General features: G+C 38.4%; 1 protein-coding gene across 1 annotated transcript in view; it reads right to left on the bottom strand.

Moving 5' to 3' along the window:
• LOC124544676 (protein argonaute-2-like) overlaps positions 1-22475 on the bottom strand; it is a 314130-nt gene that overhangs the window by 170293 nt on the left and 121362 nt on the right. Inside the window, exons 8-11 of the mRNA XM_047123299.1 lie at positions 22054-22191; positions 21881-21971; positions 20639-20780; positions 18896-19015 (exon numbers count right to left, since the gene is read on the bottom strand). Coding sequence (XP_046979255.1) covers positions 18896-19015; positions 20639-20780; positions 21881-21971; positions 22054-22191 — 491 coding nt within the window. The remainder of the gene's footprint in view (positions 1-18895; positions 19016-20638; positions 20781-21880; positions 21972-22053; positions 22192-22475) is intronic.

The following is a 22475-nucleotide window of genomic DNA, read 5'->3' as shown; positions in this document are numbered from 1 at the left end:
ATGCGCTCTATATAAACAGGACCTCCACGGCCTAGCAGCCGGTCGTAGACTCACCTCAGATGATGTTGCCCGCAGCTGGCAACGAAACGTCAGGGAGAAGTTTTTCTACTGTTGGACCACGGCCTCTTAGCCCGGAAGTTTTAATTACTGGTATGCAGAGTGTTTTATGCACTAAGGTCCCAGTGACAGATATCAGTGGGGCAGAATATATGAAGTTAGTTTACGAGTAATATATATTATACTTATGTCACTGTCTTATTGTAGTGGGGTTATGATGCATTTCTGTTGAGCTTTTCAGGTTATGTTGTATTTCATTAAATTTTGTGGTTGGTGTTTCGTTTCTAAGTGAACAAGAATGTGCCACTATAATACGTGTATGCCAAGCTTTTCAAGAAGGGAAGGAGGCAGATGTGAATTCTTTTCCTCCAAGTGACACTAACACTGAGAACATCCAGAATGAACTCAATAATTCTGGTGACGTTGCAACTCTTTGGGGGAGAGGAACTGAATGCACCTCTTTGGGGGAGAGGTAGCGGACACACTAAAGAACCAACAATTTGAACTGAGAGTGCTGTTTTCCAGGCAGGAGGTGTCATGTTAACTAGCCATCAATGGACATTAAGGCTAACCTACAACCCATGTAAAGTAAGAAATGAAACATGAACATTAGAAGAAACATCACCGAGCTGCATCTTGAAGCTGAGGCAGAAAGAGCATTAAGTGAAATACATGCAGAGTATCACAGGTTAGAACTCTTGTATGAGCTTTTAAGAAATCGGTTGTGTCATGTGACGGATTTAGTGTCCCGTACATTCCTGGCCAAGAGAAGTCTACTAGTATGAAACATACGTCTTAATCTGAGGAAGAAATTTCTGAGAATCTGCACTTGGAGCATGGCACTGTACGGCACTAAGACATGGACTGTGGTGAAACTGGAACAGAAGAGAATAGAAGCTCTTGGGATGTGGTGCTACAGAAGAATGCTGAAAAACATGTGGACTGATAAGGTAATGAATGAGGAAGTTCTCTGCAGAATCACAGAGGAAAGGAATGTATGTAAAATGTGGAAGAAGTAGGGACAGGATGACAGGAAATCTGCTAAGACAACAGGGAATAACTTCCATGATACTAGAGGGAACTGTAGAGGGTTAAAAGTGGAGAGGAAGACAGAGATTGGGATGCATCCAGCAAATTATTGAGGACATAGGCTGCACATGCTACTCTGAGATGAAACGGCTGGTGCAAGAGAGGAAGTCATGGTTGACCATATCAAACCTGTCAGCAGACTGATGACTTCAAAATAACAGTTACAATGAAAGAGGGAATGGTTAATTCAAGTGGAAAGTTACTGAATGATTATCAATTTATAACCATCCAGGAATTAAATAGAATGCAGGTACAAATACATACACAGCAAATGTGGAATGGCATACAATGCAGTTGATGAATTTGGAGCGAAATATATGGAGTAAGACCAGAGTGATATGTGAATTAACACACAGCTAACAGGATACATGAAGATGACTATGGGAACGATTAATAGGGACCCGCACGAAGTGTAAACTTGGCCGAACTTACTGAATGAAAGGAGGGCTATAGCAAAGTTGCTGCAATTCTTGGCAGACAGCCTAGGCGATGCAGGGGTAGAGGTGACAGCACTGCAGGAGGCAGTATATGAACAGCTAAATCCTATGTTGCTACACTCATGGCAGTTGCTATCTGTCCTGCAGAAGATACAGCATGACACAACCTCAGAACAGAAGCACACAGTAAAACCAATGGAACAGAGTTTATCATTGGTGTATTATACATCAACAGTTGTGTTTCATAGTGATGAAGCTAGGATTCATGTATTGGTTCAATTACCCATGGCTAATGTGGACATACCTTACCAGAAAATTACAATATGAACAAGTAGAATGGCCTATACTGGGCCACAAATGTTGAGGTGTAACACATCATTTTAGAGAAAATAGTGGGTTACACTCACTGTCCTTCTAAACATGAAAGACAATCATGATATTTCACATACTTTTTTAATTAGTAGTCAAGTTTCAGGCAGCATATTGTGAGAGAAACGGTCTATTACCAAGTGCAGGAGGTACATGAGAGCAGCATATCTGCAAGATGGGCCGCTTGTTCTTAGATGCTGTAGCTTGGAAGTGTGATGCAGCCATGGAAGAACGGCACTCACAATAACAATAGCGACATCAAAGAAGCAAAACAAAAGAAGTTTTTAAACTGTCATTATGACACTAATTCTCTCATGTTTGATCTGTCAAAATGCATTCACACTGTAACCTCTAATGAGACAAGACATCCGTAGTCAATCAAACAACTTTAATACTGTTGTGTCACATATACCCGATGGGAGTTATCGGTCGATGTATGAAGAAGCTTTAATACATCGGTATTGAAAGGAGAAATTATCTTTGTCAGTAAGTAGATTTCACAAGGATTACAAGATTTCTTTTAGCCTTTAGCACTGGAGACACTGCAAAACAAAATAAGTCTACTAAGAAGAACAAAAGCATGGTTATTCAGAACTGACTGGCAACTCCACATCTTAATTAATTCACTACATAGCTGACCTCACAAATTATATTATGTGCCATTTATTTATCACCTAAATAGACAGATACACTACAGCATGTGAAACACAGTTATTCTTGGATGAAACAGAAGTGATAGGGTGCCAGAGAAAAGTGCTGGAGCCATATCCATACTGCCAAAGGGCTGTCAAACACTGGGTTTACTTTGTGTTTCGTCCAGATGTAGTGAAAATAAACTGTTACAAAAAGGGATGACATAGAGGAGAGACGAGGTTAAAATTACAAAATAGTGGAATATTAGTCATTGATACAACCTATGATATAGCAGGTATGAGATTCTGTCTTCCAGCCACCATTAATGGAACAACAATAATAAACCTGACACAACTTTCATTTTACTGGCCAGAAAGACCGTTAGATATGCTGTCCAACCAAAAAATGACATATTTAAATGACACCTTGAAACCAGACCACCTATACTCGTTATGATGAGTTTATAACCTTGCAAAGGGGACATATAATTGCTGAGCTAATGTTTCACCATGTACGATAGTATCATGATAGACAGCGCATTAACATCCCAATCTCAAGTATCCAGGTTTCTGGTACAGCAGCTGTTCTGATTTTGACATGTGTATCCTACCTCTACCCAAGCAAAAAACAGCCTACCCCCATGAACTATCAGTTGATCAGCTATAAATGAACAGTATTACCCGTAGCAAATGATTAATTAAACAAGAATTGAATAACAAGCCACCTGTAAAACGGGCAAAATACCAAGCAAATAGACAAATACGAGGGTCGGTCAAAAAGTAATGCCTCCCATTTTTTTTCTACTTAAAGAAATTAAGTTAAGTGAAAAATTTGAATTTGGCGCCATTCCTCAAACCTTCTTCTGCAATCCACTGCAGTAGTAACTTTCTGTGTCAACAGGTGGCAGCACAGCAGAAGTTTGTAAGATGGCCGACATCGATGTTCGTTTGAGACAGCGTTGTGTGATTGAATTCTTGAATGCAGAAGGTGAAACGCCCATACGCATTCATGAAAGACTGAAGAAGGTGTATGGTGTTGTGACAGTGGATGTCAGCACTGTTAGACGATGGGTTCGTCGTTGTAAGGAAGCTGAAGGGCAAACACCGTTGACTGACGAAAAGCGGAGCGGCAGGCCGGTGAGTGCAGTGACTCCACACAACATTCAGCAAGTTGATGACATCATTCGTGGTGACCGTCGGGTGACTGCAGATGAAGTGTGTCACATTATTTCTCTTAGTAAAGGCAGTGTGATCATGATTATTAAACAATTGGGGTACTCAAAAGTTTGTGCACGGTGGGTTCCAAGAATGTTAACCGATCAGAACAAAGAGGCAAGGAAAACAATAGCCTCCCAACACTTGCAGCGCTTCCGTTTGGAGGGAGATGATTTTCTGAAAAAAATTGTGACCGGGGACGAAACATGGGTGCATTTTTTTGAACCCGAATCAAAGAGGCAGTCAATGGAGTGGCGTCACACAAGCTCGCCGAGGAAGAAAAAATTCAAAACTGTGCGATCGGCAGGGAAAGTTATGGCAACAGTTTTCTGGGATGCAGAGGGTGTGATTCTGGTTGATTTTTTGGAGCAGGGATGCACAATAAATTCTGTTCAATACGTCACAACCCTCAACAAACTTAAAGCACGTCTTCAGCGAGTTCGCCCAACAAAATCAATGGCAGATGTTCTTCTTTTGCATGACAATGCAAGACCACACACCAGTCGTCACACCTCTGACGAGATTGTCAAAATTGGATGGGAAGTTTTGCCTCATCCCCCATACAGCCCTGACCTGGCACCATCAGACTTCCATCTGTTCGGGCCACTAAAAGAAGCTCATCGTGGGATTCATTTTGAAGATGAGGAGGCCGTCAAAACATCCGTGCGTCAATGGCTTAGGAAGCAGAGCTGTGATTTTTACCGTGCTGGGATACATGCCCTTGTTCAAAGATGGACCAAAACTGTAGAGATGGGCAGAGATTACATTGAAAAATGACAAAATGATCCTCAATGTTGTGGTTTTCAACCTATGTAATTGCATTTAAATTTCCTGACAATTAAACGTAGAAAAAAAAAAATAGGAGGCATTACTTTTTGACTGACCCTCATATATTCTGTTAAATGATTTTTTTTTTTTACAGGAATTTGCTGAGAAAGAAGTGCGGTAATCTTATTATTGTGGTTTGTGCTGTGATGATGCCATATAACATAGGTTAAGGAATAGCCAATGAATCATGTGGTTTATTCTAAATCAGGGTAAGAAGAGAAAACTTGTATTTATTATGCCAACTTGTAGATGATGTTTTCAGATTTTTTGTCCAGATAGGTAAACAGGTACAACTCCAGAGGCCTGATCTCTCTGAAGAAGGGAGGAGTGTTGCACCACAGCCTAGTCTCGAGCTTCGTACTGCCTGGCGTCAATACAGCGAATCTGTGTGACAGGGAGAGGTGTACTGTCACTATCGTGACAACACACCATGAAGTAGGAAGGCGCATTCAGACTGCAAGAATACTTACTCAGTACACTGACACTGCAAAATAAGTCTGCCACCACATCTGAAAAGCAAAGTTGGGTCACCTTTCAGCTACAACAGAGTAGCCAAAAGAGCTGATCGAACAAGGCAAGCAGGTCAAGTGAAGTCACTATTGCTTCAAGGTGAGAAACGAGCACACTAACCTGGTTTTTGGCCAGGCTAAAGCGATGGCAAGAGGCAAACACTAGCTGGCCTGGTTGGCATAAATCAGGCTTTCTCTCTTTCTCTCTCAAATGTTTCAGTGTGCTCAGATGTTTCAGACAGTATGCCAGTGTGTACGTGTTGCCAAGCTCTGCCACCAGTAACCAGCCTCTATCTTTGAAAGGCTGTACACAATATACATAGCTGACCTACACTGGACCCAGGCTCCAGAAACTACAAACATCCACCTGAGCAGAAGATTGAATGCAGTCTACTTGACGTCTTCGTACCATTCGAGTCACCTATAGGGTGATCACCAACTGATGGTGACTGCCTCCTGAAATATGCTCACTATTTTTATATACTTGAATTTAGCATATTTCGTGACAGTACTCACTTTTCCATGAAATGTTTATAACATGATATTTGACTTTTTTGTGTTGGCTTCAGTCATCTAGTGAAAGCATGATTCCATAATGCTGTTTCGTCGGCTGCGGAAATGTCCTGGTTCAATGCATTTGCCTCATTTTTGGTGCTTCAAATACCTTCCTTCTTGATGTTTATATAAAAAAGTAGTAGAATAACTCATTTTTGCTGGTCACTTGCAAATTATTATAACGGGGACCTGTACATTGTTCCACCGTCACACACCGAGAGTTCACTGCCGACTGACTACGGTCAAAGACGACTCCAGCATCAAAGACATTTCATACAACACACAAGCTTCCACTTGTAACCAGTCTCTTTGATTTTCTTCGTCACATCTACTAATATTAATCAATATGCTGTCACTCTCGAACATATAAGCAAATTATCATAAAATAAGGCAAATTACAATTCACAAAAAATATTATGACAAAAATATAAGAAAACATTTACAACCTCCCTCATTAGATTTGGTATCGACAAATCCAGGAGAAAATAACACATCTCCCAGATCCATTATACTCGCCATGTGGTACATGTGTACGAGTCCAAACTGGTAGCTGCCTGGCTACCTCCTCATTGCAGTTTGGTCCTTGTGGACCACCACATCGCTGATCACTGCCCACGGTGGGCACACCGTCTTTGGTGTCTATCATGCTGGGGATACAGTTCTTTCTTCTTTCAGTCAAGTCATGTGTAAAGTTCTTTTAACTGCAGTTTGATTCAGTAACCCTCTATTAGATACTTGAGCCACCTGGTGTAATGGGACATCCTCCTCTAGCATTAATTTTCCCCAACACTAGTTGTCGATACTTGTATTATCTTTCGAATTTTGGAGAATTCCATATTATCTCAACTGATTTTCTGAAAACTTTCATACAATGTTATCCACAGAATGTTATATTTCCAGCTAAAGAATATAAAAACGAAAACTTTATTTCAGACATTATAATCGATGAGTACTAGCTCTGAATGTACAGTTCCAAAAAATATTTTTAGAAACATTTGAAACTGTGAATATTTGGCACACTTATGATTTCCACTATTAATTACACAATCTATTACTGTTTACTATGTTTATTTCTAGACTCATTTGTGAAAAAATAATCAAAATGAATAGAAATTCAACAGTCAAAAAAAGTTGTAAACCCTTTGAAATGTTGTTATTTGTGCTGAGTGAGAAAGTAGTAAGCATGCCTCTGACGTGGTCGGACACATTTTTGTATTTTGTGCTAACAACGTAATTTCGGCTTTGTTAATGTGAAAAATCAAAACACTGTATGATATTCAACACAACAACAAAAAGCCTGCAAAAACAATCTGCACATTTATTTAGAAGAAGTCAACCATGAGGACCTAAAAATGTGAGAATTTCAGGTTCAAGAATCAGACCCTTAAGACTAGAAGGACTGGGCCCAACTCTGCATGAAAAGATAAGTAAACTAGAAAGTTTAATGTAATCTTCACTCCTCTCAAATCTTCATAAAAGACTAAACTGGACAAATGCTGCAACTAGAAAGGAAAGGGTAGACTAAACATGTGGACTTCATCTGTGATTAATTGACTAATAACGAAGTTTTGTCTGTTGCAGAAATTACTTTTATTTTGTTGATTATTGAAATTTATGCACAAGTAAATTTTCAATCACATGGAGCAAAAACTGAATGTTGCCCAACAAAGGATCTTTATACCAACACTGATGATGTACTACCAATAGTGATGGACCGGTTGGAATGAAAGTGAAGAGTACTTTACAAATGCAACCAGGGACATCAAAAACAAAAGATAAGTATAAGCTATTTGTGGAGTTAATTTGTTTGTGGATTGGGTGCTTCTTAACAAAATGAATAGGCACTAAAGTAAAAGTGAGGTAGAAATGAAAGCTGCAAAATCTGATCAGGACATGTTTAAACCAGGTGCAATTGTAGTCAGCATAGAAACAGTAAAGACTGGTGTTTTGCATTTCATTTTTGGCAAAACTAGAGGAAATGAAGACAACAATAGCAAATTTAGTGCAATTAATGATCAGTTAACTGAAATATTAACTGAAAACCATAGCAAAATAGAGAGAGTACAAGATCAGATAGTTTAAATTAGTAACCAAGTTTCAGAGTTAAGAAATGGGTTTTCAGAGGATACTAATGTAAATGTTTCAGATCAAAAAATTTCAGTAGTTCAGGAAATTTGTATTAGCCAAAATCTGTGTGCAAACAATGGTATTGCCTGGTCTAACACTCCTATTAAAAGTTTTCCATCAGATAATTTACATCCAGTGGATTTATTGCACCACTGCAGAGATAGTTTTGTGTCAGGAATGAATGACAATCAAAAAAATAAATTTGTTAAAAGATTTCTTGAAGGCAAAGCTCCCATGTGCAGATTTAAATTTAAGTCAGTGGGAAACATATCAGAGTTTCAAGAAAAAATTTTTAAATAAATTTTGGTCAGAAGCAGAACAGGGGAGAATCAAAAGGGAATTTTTGAATGGTCCTAATTATAGGAATAGGGACGGTACTTTGAACAAGTTTTGTAAGAACTTAAAAAATTAGCTCATATTGACAAACCATTTGATGAAATGACCTTCGTTGATGCTCTTAAAAGGAGATTATCAGATAGATTGAAGCAGGATTTAGTACACTGACCCGACAACTGTCTTGAACCATTTTTATGATATGATAGAAATCACAATGGCAGCAATCACAGAAACAGGGATATTGGTAACTTCTACCAGGATCAAAGTGTCAATGAAGAGAGAAATTCTGAACATCAGCAGGATAGGAATAATGGGGATAACCATGGACATTTTAAAAGAAGAAAGAACCACAGAAGTATCTATTCGGCAAAGGGCAGTGCGCCTCAATGAAGGTCCACAGTTTTGGGGTGAGGAAACGTAACCAGCACAGGACCCCCCGAGTTACTCTTGCAATTAGACAATAATAACAGTGTTAATGCTATGGTACATGTATCTGAAAATGAACAGGACTATCAGATCTGTCATTTATGTTTTGATCAGAGGTAATGTTATGCTATGTTTAATTATGGTGATGTAACTGCTAATCAAAAAGCAGAACGTAACGGTAGTGATACTTTTGATGTATTATGTACTAATGATCTTCTCTTGGGCGAAAACAGTGTTGTTGTTGTATGTAAATCAGGTGGCGACTGTAGTGGATCTGAACTAGGTGGTATTTTTTATGTAGATGTGAATGAGAGTTGTAACATAACTGGGTTGGTAAGTCTGAGACTGGTGGCTTACTGCAAATGAGTGTACGTGAGATAAGTTACTTTGATGAAGATGAGACTTGTATTGTCAGTAATGTTGTTGAAGCAATTTTGAAGGAATACGATGATAAGTATCAGGTATATGTGGAGTTTAAGAATAATGAATTTTTAAGAATAATGAATTTTCAGTGTTATTTGTAAATGATGTTGACAATACAGGCAAGGTAAGCAATGTTCATGATGTTGTAAGTCAGGATCATGGAATACCAGTCCAGTCAAACCAGTCTTCCATTAATTACGTGCAGCGTAATGATCCCTACAGTGACATTTGTTCGGGATCATACTGATAAAAAGTGAATTCTAGACTAAATTAGCTGGGGTTAGTGACAATTTGTACCCCAATTGGTGGAACGAAGTGAAAGAGGGTCTGAGCAGGAAGTGTAATTTTGACAGTGGTGTGTTTTGTGTTCCTTCCATAACAAGTGATGTTAGTTGTGCTATGGAGACTATTCATTGTGTTCAATCTTTACCTGACAACATGAGTAATTAAAGTAATTTTATGATACCTGTAAAGTTGATAAAATGGTGTGAAGTACCATATGACGAAACTGAAAGTGATCTTTCACAAGAAGTGTCTAATAACAGAGATGATGACTGAGACTTGGGTGTCCTTACATTAAGATTAAGAAAGATCAGTGGGAAGGGAACTATTTAATTAATAGAGGTAGCCTGATTTGTGGTATATGTGAATAATTTAGAGACAAGATTAAGTATAGTAAGAATTTTATGGAAATGCCCATTGTAGGTGGAAAGATAAGAGGAGCTACAGGTAAGCAAAGCAAATTGGTAAAAACTCAGGTGATTTTAACTTTTTATTATAGAAAACAAGACCTTTGAATATGGATGCTTAGTGATCCCTAGGCTGGAAGAAAATATACACTGTATTAGTAGGATCATACAACTACATAATTCTGTAATCTAATAGATTTGATACATTTATGCCATGTGACTAAGTGGGTAGATCCTTTTACAATTTTGAAATGTGACAAAGCCATTAAATATCTAGTGATAAGTTTCTTATTTTAGAATGCTATTAGTGTTAAATATTATTGTCATTATTCTGCAGAAAGTGATCAAAATTAACTGTCACAAACTCTTTTGGGTAAAGTCACAGGTGTTGTGTTAAATTGAGTGAAGACTCATTTTATTCATATGTATTGTAAATATTAGGAATAGTATCTTGAAGTTTCATAGGTGCAAACCAAACACATATGTATGTTAAACACAGAATTCTTGTGTCAGTACATCATGGGCTATGGTCCATCCCTCATTTTGTAGGGATTTGTCGGATGCTGCAACAGTGCAGTCCAACTTTTCTTGCTTATGTACATAATGTATTTTAAACTGCTAATGGCGAAGTGAATGTTACTTTGAGATATCTATACTACATATGTGTATATTACCTTACTAGTTCATTTTTTCATTGAATTTAGCTCTGTTTACTAATGCACCATATGTGTGTACACTTTCTAATCCATTCTGACAGGAACCCTGAATACTTATTTTATCAATATAGATAGGCAAAACACATTCTGTGGGATGTGAGAGAGGTATTGAGCAGCGTACTTAGTGCATAAAACAATGTTTCAGAATTCAATGTGAAAGCTAGACAGGAAGTTATGTATCCATTGGAGTAGGTGACGAGACATCTAGGGAACAATATGAAAGACATAGGTCAGTCCACTCCCACACTCCTGTATGACTGCACCCTTGTTGGTCCAGTGACTTGTAAGAGATCATAGGTGCTGGGAGATGAACTCAAGCATCTGCCTACTATATCAGTCTTGTGACTAAAATTTGTAAAGTGTTAGCTAAGAAATTACCCTTATGCAAAATTCTTGCATTTATATAAATATCAATGAGCTATTTGTTTACAAAAGTAGTCACTGCTATCAACAGTGTAATGCCCCCTAAATGTATGTTTTTTTCAAATATAGCAATTAACTTCCCAATCCATTATGTAACTTTAATTCTTGTTTGACTTGGGTTGATGTTCTGTGACTGATGATTTGTTTTGATCAACACAGAAATGGAAAACGTAAAATGTTCAGGAAGTCATTCTATTAACAATGTTGTAAATAATTATCAGCTGTTGTTGTGGTGGTCTTCAGTCCAGAGACTGGTTTGATGCAGCTCTCCATGCTACTCTATCCTGTGCAAGCTTCTTCATCTCCCAATACCTACTGCAACCTACATCTTTCTGAATCTGTTTAGTGTATTCATCTCTTGGTCTCCCTCTATGACTTTTACCCTCCACACTGCCCTCCAATACTAAATTGGTGATCCCTTGATGCCTCAGAACATGTCCTACCAACCGATCCCCTCTTCTAGTCAAGTTGTGCCACAAATTTCTCTTCTCCCCAATTCTATTCAATACCTCCTCACTAGTTATGTGATCTACCTATCTAATTTTCAGCATTCTTAGCACCACATTTCCAAAGCTTCCATTCTCTTCTTGTCTAAACTATTTATCGTCCACGTTTCACTTTCATACATGGCTACACTCCATACGAATACTTTCAGAAACGACTTCCTGACACTTAAATCAATACTCGATGTTAACAAATTTCTCTTCTTCAGAAATGCTTTCCTTGCCATTGCCAGTCTATATTTTATATCCTCTCTACTTTGACCATCATCAGTTATTTTGCTCCCCAAATAGCAAAACTCATTTACTATTTTAAGCGTCTCATTTCCTAATCTAATTCCCACAGCATCATCTGATTTAATTCCACTACATTCCAATATCCTCATTTTGCTTTTGTTGATGTTCATCTTACATCCTCCTTTCAAGACACTGTCCATTCCGCTCAACTGCTCTTCCAAGTCCTTTGCTGTCTCTGACAGAATTACAATGTCATCGGCAAACCTCATAGTTTTTATTTCTTCTCCATGGATTTTAATTCCTACTCCGAATTTTTCTTTTGTTTCCTTTACTTCTTGCTCAATATACAGATTGAATAACATCGGGGATAGGCTACAACCCTGTCCCACTCCAGTCCCAACCTATGCTTCCCTTTCATGCCCTCGACTCTTATAATTGCCATCTGGTTTCTGTACAAATTGTAAATAGCCTTTCGCTCCCTGTATTTTACCCCTACCACCTTCATAATTTGAAAGAGAGTATTCCAGTCAACATTGTCAAAAGCTCTCTCTAAGTCTACAAATGCTAGAAACATAGGTTTGCCTTTCCTTAATCTATTTTCTAAGATAAGCCGTAGGGTCAGTATTGCCTCATGTGTTCCAAAATTTCTAGGGAATCCAAACTGATCTTTCCGAAGGTCGGTTTCTACCAGTCTTTCCATTTGTCTGATAAGAATTCCTGTTAGTATTTTGCAACCGTGACTTATTAAACTGATAGTTTGGTAATTTTCACATCTGTCAACACCTGCTTTCTTTGGGATTGGGATTATTATATTCTTCTTGAAGTCTGAGGGTATTTTGCCTGTCTCATACACCTTGCTCACCAGATGGTAGAGTTTTGTCAGGGCTGGCTCTCCCAAGGTTATCAGTAGTTCTAATGGAATGTTGTATACTCCCGGGATCTAGTTTCGACTTAGGTCTTTCAGTGCTCTGTCAAACTCGCCACGCAGTATCAATCTTACCCCTAGTGATATACACCTCTACATCCTTACATTTATCCTCTAGCCATCCCTGCTTAGCCACTTTGCACTTCCTGTCGATCTCATTTTTGAGACGTTTGTATTTCTTTTTGCCTGCTTCATTTACTGCATTTTCTGTATTTTCTCCTTTCATCAATTAAATTCAATATCTCTTCTGTTACCCAAGGATTTCTATTAGCCCTTGGCTTTTTACCTACTTGATCCTCTGCAGCCTTCACTATTTCATCTCTCAAAGTTACAAATAATTATCAGAATGTAATAAAATTATGCACTGTTGGTTAGTAGTGATACATTTCAATCAATTATTTTTATCTCCAACACTCAGTACATATTTTTTGTCAGTTGTAAATGAATCTTTTAGGTTTCTATGCATGTAGGTTAGTTTGCATGAACAGTAAGCAAATAGTGTGGAAGACATTTATGTTTGAGATAATAAATCAAGTATAGACTGTAGAACAAGACGTATACATTTCTGATTTCCCACACTGATTTTAGCCCCCACGCTACTCGATTATGTCACGATTCCATGCCATTTGTGACTCTGATGGCCTGTATTTATCCTAAGTATTGCATTATTGTATTTCACTGGAACTTGAGTTGTGTGCAAACTCATGCTTAACTCTGTTTTGGGTACCCCTGGTCATCACGACAGTGTGTGTACTCAAGGAGAGTGTGCAACTATTGATTGAGACTAGATGCTTCCTCTAATAATTCTTTACATTAGTACAAAGTAATTTTTGCTTTGTTAATGTGAAAAATCAAAACGCTGTACGATATACTAAAATATGACAAAATATATTAATGTAACAACAAAAATTCTGCAACAACAATCAGGAAATTTATTTCAATCAATTCAGCCACGAGGACCTAAAATGTGTTAATTTCAGCTTCAAGAATCAGACCCCTAGACAAGAAGAACTGGACCCAATTCTACGTGAAAAGATAAGTAAACTAGAAAGTTTATTGTAATCTTCACTTCTCTCAAATCTTCATAAAAGACTAATGTGGACAATAGCTGAGACTGGGAAGGAGGGTGTAGATTACACCAACTTATCTTCAGCATTCTTCTGTAGCACAATGTTTCTTCTTAAATATACCACTTATCATCAACATTTCACTTCCATACAGAGCTACTATCCATACAAATGTTTCAGAAAAGTTTTTATAATGCTCACATTTACGTTCAATATTAATATGATTCTCTTCTTGTGAAATTTCTCTTGGTAAAGGATGTTAAGAAAACTTTTAGAAATTAACTTACACTTGAATTGTGCAACACAACTATTCGGTCCAACAGTGCCCTTAAAACTGTTTATACCCATACATGTAGTGAGGTGATGGCATATGGCAAAAACACTCTTTAGCATAACACAATATATACAGAACAATTAATTAAGAACTTGACTGTGGTGGAAGTTATGACTTCAGGCTCATCATTTGGATAGCTGGTCTTATTAATATTATTTGTTTTTATTTTATTATTACAATAAGTTTACTCTACTCCACATTTAACACTGCAGGAGAGAATGAACACACACACACACACACACACACACACAGATGCATTTATAAGACCACCTCTTGTGAAATAAAGGCAATGGTGAAGCATGGATGACTTGCCTTCTAAAATTAATTTTGTTGCCTTTGTACAAGAAGAGATCACTTCTTAAAAAGTAGAGGAGGTAGAATCCTATGCCGACAAGACATATGACCTGTTCACTGACCATCAAGAATGTAAGGAGATTCTGCACCCACTGAGGACAGTTTTGACCTCAGGATCCTCAAACTTTATACACTGAAGAGCTAAAGAAACTAGTACACCTGCCTAATGTGGTGTAGAGCCCCTGTGAGCATGCAGAAGGATCTTAACACAACATGGCATGGACTCAACTAATGCCTGAGATAATACTGGAGGGAATTGACACCATGAATCCTGCAGGGCTGTCCATAAATCTGTAAGGAAAGGGGGTGGAGATCTCTTCTGATGAGCACGTTCCCAGTGGAAGTGTTTAAGCATTGAAAAGCATTCTTGGAGCCACTCTGTAGCAATTCTGGATGTGTGGCGTGTTCTGACGGAATTGTCCAAGTTCGCTGGAATGCACAACAGACAAGAATGGATGCAGGCGATCAGTCAGAATGCTTATGTATGTGTCAGCTGTCAGAGTCATATCTAGATGTATCAGGGGTTCCGTATCACTCCAACTGCACATGCCCCACAGCATTTCAGAGCCCCTACCAGCTTGAACAGTCACCTGCTGACACGCAGGGCTGTAGACTTCCATCTGCTCGAGACAATTTTAAACAAAACTTGCCTGAACAGGCAACACGTTTCCAGTCATCAACAGTCCAATGTTGGTGTTGGCGAGCCCAAGCGAGGGATAAAGCATTGTGTCGTGCAGTCGTCAAGGGTACATGAGTGGGCCTTTGGCTCCGAAAGCCCAAATCGATGATATTTCATTGAATGGTTTGCATTCTGACACTTGTTGATGGTTCAGCATTGAAATCTAAAGCAATTTGCGCAAGGGTTGCAATTCTGTCACACTCTTCAGTCATCGTTGGTCCCATTCTGCAGGATCTTTTTCTGGCTGCAGTGATGTCAGAGATTTGATATTCACAGTACACTCATGAAATTGTCATATGGGAAAATCACCACTTCATTGCTACCTCAGAGATGCTGTTTCCTGTAACTCGAGCGCCAACTATAGCACGACATTCAAACTCATTTCAATCTTGATAACCTGCCATTGTAGCAGCAGTAACCAATCTGACAACTGCGCCAGATACTTGTTGTCTTATATAGGTGTTGCCGACTGCAGTGCCGTATTCTGCCTGTTTACATATCTCTGTATTTGAGCAGGCATGCCTATGCCAGTTTCTTTGGCACTTCAGTGCGAGATTCGTTATTAATGTGAAAGTAACTATATTTCTCAGTCAGTCCATACAGTTTCTGGACATTGTGCTGAACACTAACAGCACCCTAAAAACTGAGGTTTAGAAAAATCAGTAATGTTGAGAAAAGCCTTACAGATAAGCATAAAATTATGTTAAGGGAAACCAAAATCTTGTCCTAAGCATCAAGCTACTGGGTCTGTCATGAATGTGGACTTAGGGAGCAGAACATGCAACAATAATTTTACAATGGCTGAATCTTGTGTGTGGAAGTGGGCTATCAATGATGACAGCCTACAGAAAAATCAGTGAGGAGTTTACCACCAATACAGGCAGTGGCAGCACTAGTATCTTTCCATTGTTAGCAATGACAGGATCTCTTGCAGCACAATGAAAGGCCAACTATACATTTTAGATAGCCATCACAGCAACAACTAAATTAATCAGTTGCTTTTAATGAAGATGATGGAGGCATTTATCAAAAGTCTGAGTTTTTACCCTATACTGACACAGCAAGAAGGCTGAGAATATTTTATACAATGATATCATAATGAGTTAGCTCTAACACAGAATCTTGCCTGAAAGGTAAGCATTTTTTTAGATACTTGACTGCTGTTCAATACCTTCTCTATTTCATGAACAGTGATCTATTTCCCTTATACATAATATCTTCCATACTCACTTTTTCATTAGTGTTCTGTGTTGGTGCAAGATTCCCTCATGAGTGTGTAGCAGCAACTGGTCACTGTCACTGCAGGTAAGAACTTCTGCCTGGACTTCAAGACAATAGAACGGCCAGATGAGGACGCAAGTAGGAGAGTCTGGCCATGACCACACGAACATATCTGTAACTGTCTCTCACCATGTAGCACTAAATACAGTCCTCTTTTGTCAATCGTGTACTTTTATTTTCAACCACCTTTCCTTAGCAATGAGTGTGTGCATTCATCTGAACTATGGAAACAGCGAGGCAGTACAGAATTACTGTGTTTTGCGGCTGACAACATCTCTGTTCTCCTGGTGCGAATAAAACTACTCGAAAGTGATCCAGCACAAACAACATGTGCTCTGAGTCACACATACGCTGAATTACAAGTAACCAGTTACCACTGCACTGTGCACTCTGAGATTAGCATGCTTTATGAGTTCCTCCCATGCATCAAGAGGTATGTTCGCAGTAGAGCTCTCCAGGCTACAAATTCCTCAAGAATCACATTGTAAAGTGCACCTCAAGCCGGCAGACATCATTACTCCACCTCACAGTTCCCATAACACAACACCTGTGAGCAGTGCAGTCCATTGCAAATGCCACCGGCAGCTGCAGTCCAGTCAGCACACCAAAGATTCCAGAGCAGTGATAAAATCATGAGTGACTGGATTCTCCACATTCGTTCCTTCAGACAGAGTAGAACAAAGTAGGCTGTTCCTTCCATTGTGGGGTTGACTGTGGAGGGCCACCATCAGAAATGGAGGAAAACGGAGCAAAACTAGGGCAAAGCTCTACATTGCCTCGCTTATTTGTATGGAAACAAAAACAGCACACATCAAGCTAGTCACTTATCTGCCCTCTCAAGTTTTCAATGCTGCTCTTCTAAGATTTATTTCACATCGAGGCATTTACACAAATGTTTACAGTGATAGTGGGGAGACATTTGTGAGAGCAAGGAATGAGCTGCGTGAACTGCACAAACTGTTCAGCTCTCAGTTCCAGGAAACACAAATCAAGAACTATGCATTGCAGAATGGTATATATTGGCAGTTTATCCTACATCGCTTTCTTCATTTTGGTAGACTCTGGGAAGCAGTTATAAAATACATTAAGACACATTTAAAGAGAGTTGTGAGAAACCAGGTATTGATGCCTGAAGATTTATACGCACTTCTAACTCTCACTGAAGTATGTTTGAATACCTGATCCATTACGCAACTTCCTGATACCCCATATAAATCCTCATACCTTACTCCAGGCTTTTTTCCTATTGGTGAACCCATGACAACAGTCCCAGAATCAAGCTTGCTTTCAGAGCCATCATCCAGGTTGTTGAGAAGACAACTCATACAGTAGTGTACACAGCACATGTGGAAACAGTGGCCACAGAACTACTCATCACACCTGCAGCAGAGAACTCAGTGGTCATCAATGAAAGGCAATCTACAGCCAAGTACAGTGGTTCACCTGAAGTGAGACAACTTGCCACCTCATGTGTGGCCATCTGGGGTCTTTGTTTGAACACAACCTGGTCCTGATTGTTTGGAGCAACATGTTTCAGTGCCCACAGCAACCAGAACCTATAAACGACTGCTGTCAAAGATCTGTGTTGTTCCAAAGGAAACATGTACTTTAGCATCCATAACCATTCATTTACTATCTGAACTTACATTTCTTTTGTGCACAATGGATATGATTTTTTTCAATCATTAATTTGCTTGTTTGTGTGAGCTAACATTACTCGGTATGATTATATGTATTTGTGTAATTTCAATCAATTAGGTGGGCAGAATGTTCTGTGTTGGTGCAAAGCTCCCTCTATGAGGGTGCATCAGTGACTGGTCACTGTTGCTGCAGGTAAGAATTTCTACCTGCCCTTCAACACAATGGGATGGCCAGATGAGGGCAGAAGTAGGAGAGTATGGATGTGACTGACAAGCCACACGGACATACCTGTACCTGAATCTCACAATGTAGTACTAAATACAGTCCACTTTTACCAATCATGTACTTTTATTTTAAACTGTCTTTTCTTTGCAATCAGTGTACATATTCGTTTGGGCTGTGGAAAGAGCTACACAGCACATAATTATTGAGTGTTTTGCAGCTGCCTACAAATGATGTTGGACTCATTAGATACTGGATAAGAGGTATAGCTACTTCATTTCATTTCTGTACAATGTTAAATGCTGACTGTATTATATTTATGCAACATGATACTGTTTTTAATCTGTGACTGATTCTTAACAACAGACTTCATAAGAGGATGGATATCCTGAACCTGTGGTCAGTTTATCTGCCTGTCTAAAACGGTCTCTACAAGAGGTTTCAGAACCCATGGCTGTAAAAAGTTATGCAGACCTCAACATACTGCCTAAAGTGGGCAATGTGACCATTCAGTAACAAATTTCTTTTTTGGTATTTCTCAGTCTTGGGGCACACAAATAGTATTGTGATTGGTTTCGACTTCTAGTAAGCCATCATCAGATAAGTTGATGTTACATAGTAACTCATCAACTTAATGGCTCTGCTCACTTTTTCAGATGACAATCTACTGTTTAACACATTCAAATGATCTAATGATGACTTACTAAGAACTGGCATAATGTGTGTGGTAAGAGGCTAAGAAATTCAACAGAAGAATTTTGTTGTAAATGGCTGCCCAGTCAGAATAGCACACAAAATGTCCTAAATATATTCATAATACTTACAGAGTGATCAATCTTGCTTTTTCTTTCAACAGTTGAGGTTGCAGCATATTTGATCATAGCTGAGGTCTGCTGCTCATCCATTTTTTTGAATGTAACTTGTCCCTTCACTATTGTGCATAACTGAAAAAATATCAAGAGCAATCACATGTTAAATTTGCAACTTTCTAATTTAGTAGACACAAAAAAACTGCCTCTGATTAAATAAGTATTTTTCACATTTATGAATAATATTACTTTTCGGCTCAATATAAAAATAAAATGCTTTGATTTGGAACAAAAGTTAGTATTATCATTAAAAAAAATTACAGATATTGACGACAATTATTTATCAGTGCATCTAAAAGTGATGAAATGTCTGCTAAATGTAATGAGAAAATTGTGAAGTCTACTGGCGCACAAATTATTCGTAAGATTGAAATATTTATCCTTTTAATGATAACTTTGAGGATTATTAGTCTAACTTCAGTTTCCAATATATTAAGATAATGGTACATCTTGAAATTACGCAAATTCAGAGATTACTGCTGGTATATGAAAAACAATAACTGATTTGTTATGTCAGATACTAATTGACAATGTGTTTTCTGTTTATGATATAATTGGAGCAGAATATATAATTTGTACAGTTACAATATGATAGTTCCTGGTATTATTATCATTTTTATTATGGCTGCCAAATTACTTTCAAAAATCAAGTGTGTACTAATTAAAATAAAGAAAAGGCAATTACTCACCTACAGCTGACTGATGTGAGGTGCATAAAAACACACAACAGAGAACAGTATTTACACTAGCTTTCCAGCTCTTGATCTTTCTCTGGTAAAAGTACATACATTCACACACAAAACCAGGCAGCCACTGAAATACATACACACCCCAAGCCACAGTGATGCTAACTCTTGATTATTGACAGTGGTTGCCAAGGAAAATAGAGGTGGGGAGGGGTAGGGATGGACACATAAAGTGAGGATGGGGTAGCAGGACACCATGAGCCAACTCTTTTGACAGATGACTCAGTGGCTGCACAACAAGATGAAAGGAGATCAGAGGGCAAAGCATAAGGCAGAGGGAGGGGGAAGGATGGAAAATGGAAAGGAGAGGGAGGTGGAATGATGAGGCAGACACGGAGGTATCCCTCATCTCAGGGCACGGTGAGAGGTAGTAAAAACCCCGATGAAGGATGTGGTAAAACTTTTCCAGGTCAGGGTGATGCAGGATGACCACTGATGTGTTGGTCAGTGCTGCTTAACAGTTTACTGGTGTTTTGGTTTTTACTGAATCCATAATCATTCCTTGACAGAATCTATAATGATTCTTTGGGCACAGACCTGACCTGGGTATGCAGTCTTCTTCCTCAAACAATACAGGTTTATTCCAAAGGAAATTCTGATAAACATTTGAACCACACACCTGAGTGATATGAAGCCTGCTTTGTACAGGAAATCAAACAGGCAGAGATGAAGGCTTATATTCTTAAAACAGGTACTACAGTCCTCCATAGAGTGGCATATGCTCACTAACATTCACTTGACTCCTGCAATTGTTGTTGCCACAGTTGTTGTTACACTCCTGCTGCTGCTGCTGCTGCTGCTCCCATTTCTCTGATACCTTGCCATACTTTCAGTTATGCTCTTCTCTTTCACCAATCAAATTCTTTCCTCTAACTTTTTCAAGCCACAATAAATTATTACTAGGAACAGGAAATGTTTTTCCAAAAGCAATGCAGTGCTGCAAAATCATTACCTCAACTGGTAGAAATATTGGAGTGGCTCGATTTTGTGCTCCAACATGAAGACAAGGCAAATTTGGATATTTTAAAGTGTATTTCTTCTCTCTTCGGAAATATTCCTCTATAGTTATTGGTCTCCCATCAGCCAATTTGAATCTGTAAGTAAATGATATGAATTGATGTAGAGCAAAAAACACATGTGCCCTTCTATATGTCATGACAGGGTCTCAGAGTGATTTGTAATAAAATGACTCAGCACACGTTTCATTCAACGTACAGCTGAAACTGATACTGAATTTTTCTGAATTTCTGTGTTTTCCAAATTCCCAAAGTCTTTTACGATTCCCTAACTTTTACAGGTTAGATCTATTCCCCTTAGGTTCCAAGGTTATTCAGCCAACTTACCACCCTGAAATAGGGATTAAAGAAACTTGATAGGAAAGAAAGAATATCTACTGAAACCAAAAGAGAGTAGGGTTACTTATGTCATTTATTTATTCAATTATTACTTTTGTCCAATTAGTATTTTCTCTTCAATTATTATTTTTTCTAATATGAATTTAATCAATCCAGTCAGCACTGGTAGAATTCCAGTATTGTCAATAACCACACTTAGCAGATGAAAAACTATTCCTAGTTTTGAGAACTGTTAGTTTCTTCCTTAGGGAGAAAAGAATAATATACTGGAAAAGAGAAGCAAGTCACTTGGCCCTCAGGAAGAAAGGGACAGGGTTGTTGTTGAGACAAAGGGAAACAAACATGAAGGGTGAGGCACCTGGACAGCATAGGATGCTGAAGATCTGATGCCTTGTCACTTTTCATCCTGGAGTTTGGGTGAACTGTCCTCGCTTCATAAACTTCCCAATCTATCCCTCTTTTCTCCTAGAGAAGGGAACCAACAGTTCTGAAAGTTATACATACTAGCACGTATTTTCATATCGTAAGGAACTGCATGGAACATTTCTGTGTTCGAGTCGTGTACTACTTCCGCATCAGATCCATGTTTTCACATTGTAGGGAGCAAACACTCACAGCTGAAAAATGAGGCCTGCAATGCAGAAACTACATGGACCTTCTTGAGGTAATTATCTTTCTTAAGTATTTACTGCATAAAACAGCATAAAAAATTAAATGTACTTACCTGTTCTTAAGATCAAAATGCATCAAAAACTATTTTTATCACAGAATAAATCATTTACAATTTATTAAATCAGTTTCTGAAATAAAATTATATCAAGTAAACTGTAAGTACTCACTCCTGCCTCCTGGCACTTAAAACAGCTGAGTTCACACGATATATGCGTTTTGATGTTGTCTGATCTGGCAATTTATACTCCACTTTAAGACCTGAAATTACAGACTAAAGTAATTACATTTCTATGATAAATTTTAACTGGAGAACAAAATGGAAGAAAAGAGTACAACAAACCTCTGAGGAAAGCTGTTAAATCTGCTACTTGGTCCCGATTTAATTCAACATCAGGGTTGAATGGAGCATATCTTGACCCAACTACTTCATCCATGATCTCCCTAACATTTTTATCTGCTGGAAATCCTTTGTGTGCCACTGTGACAAACCATATGGTACATAAATCAGAATCTGATCACAACAAATCTTTCAACAAGAGGTCACTCATTAAGAAAATTCTTGGGATTATTCGAGACAGAAGAATGGTATCTTATTAACAGCTAGAGGAGGAAGAAGGAAAAGGCTATCAAACTACTGCTAATGTTGATTTTTACAGAAGCTTTTAAAACAGTTTCTTCCTCGTGTATCACAATTTGGTGCACTGGAGCATAATCTGTAAGCAGTACCAAGCTAATTTCATTAGAAGACTGAAGCTTTTAGTT

This window comes from Schistocerca americana, chromosome 8, assembly GCF_021461395.2.
Source record: "Schistocerca americana isolate TAMUIC-IGC-003095 chromosome 8, iqSchAmer2.1, whole genome shotgun sequence".
Lineage (NCBI taxonomy): Eukaryota > Metazoa > Arthropoda > Insecta > Orthoptera > Acrididae > Schistocerca > Schistocerca americana.
This window is presented reverse-complemented; position numbering and strand designations above follow the sequence as displayed.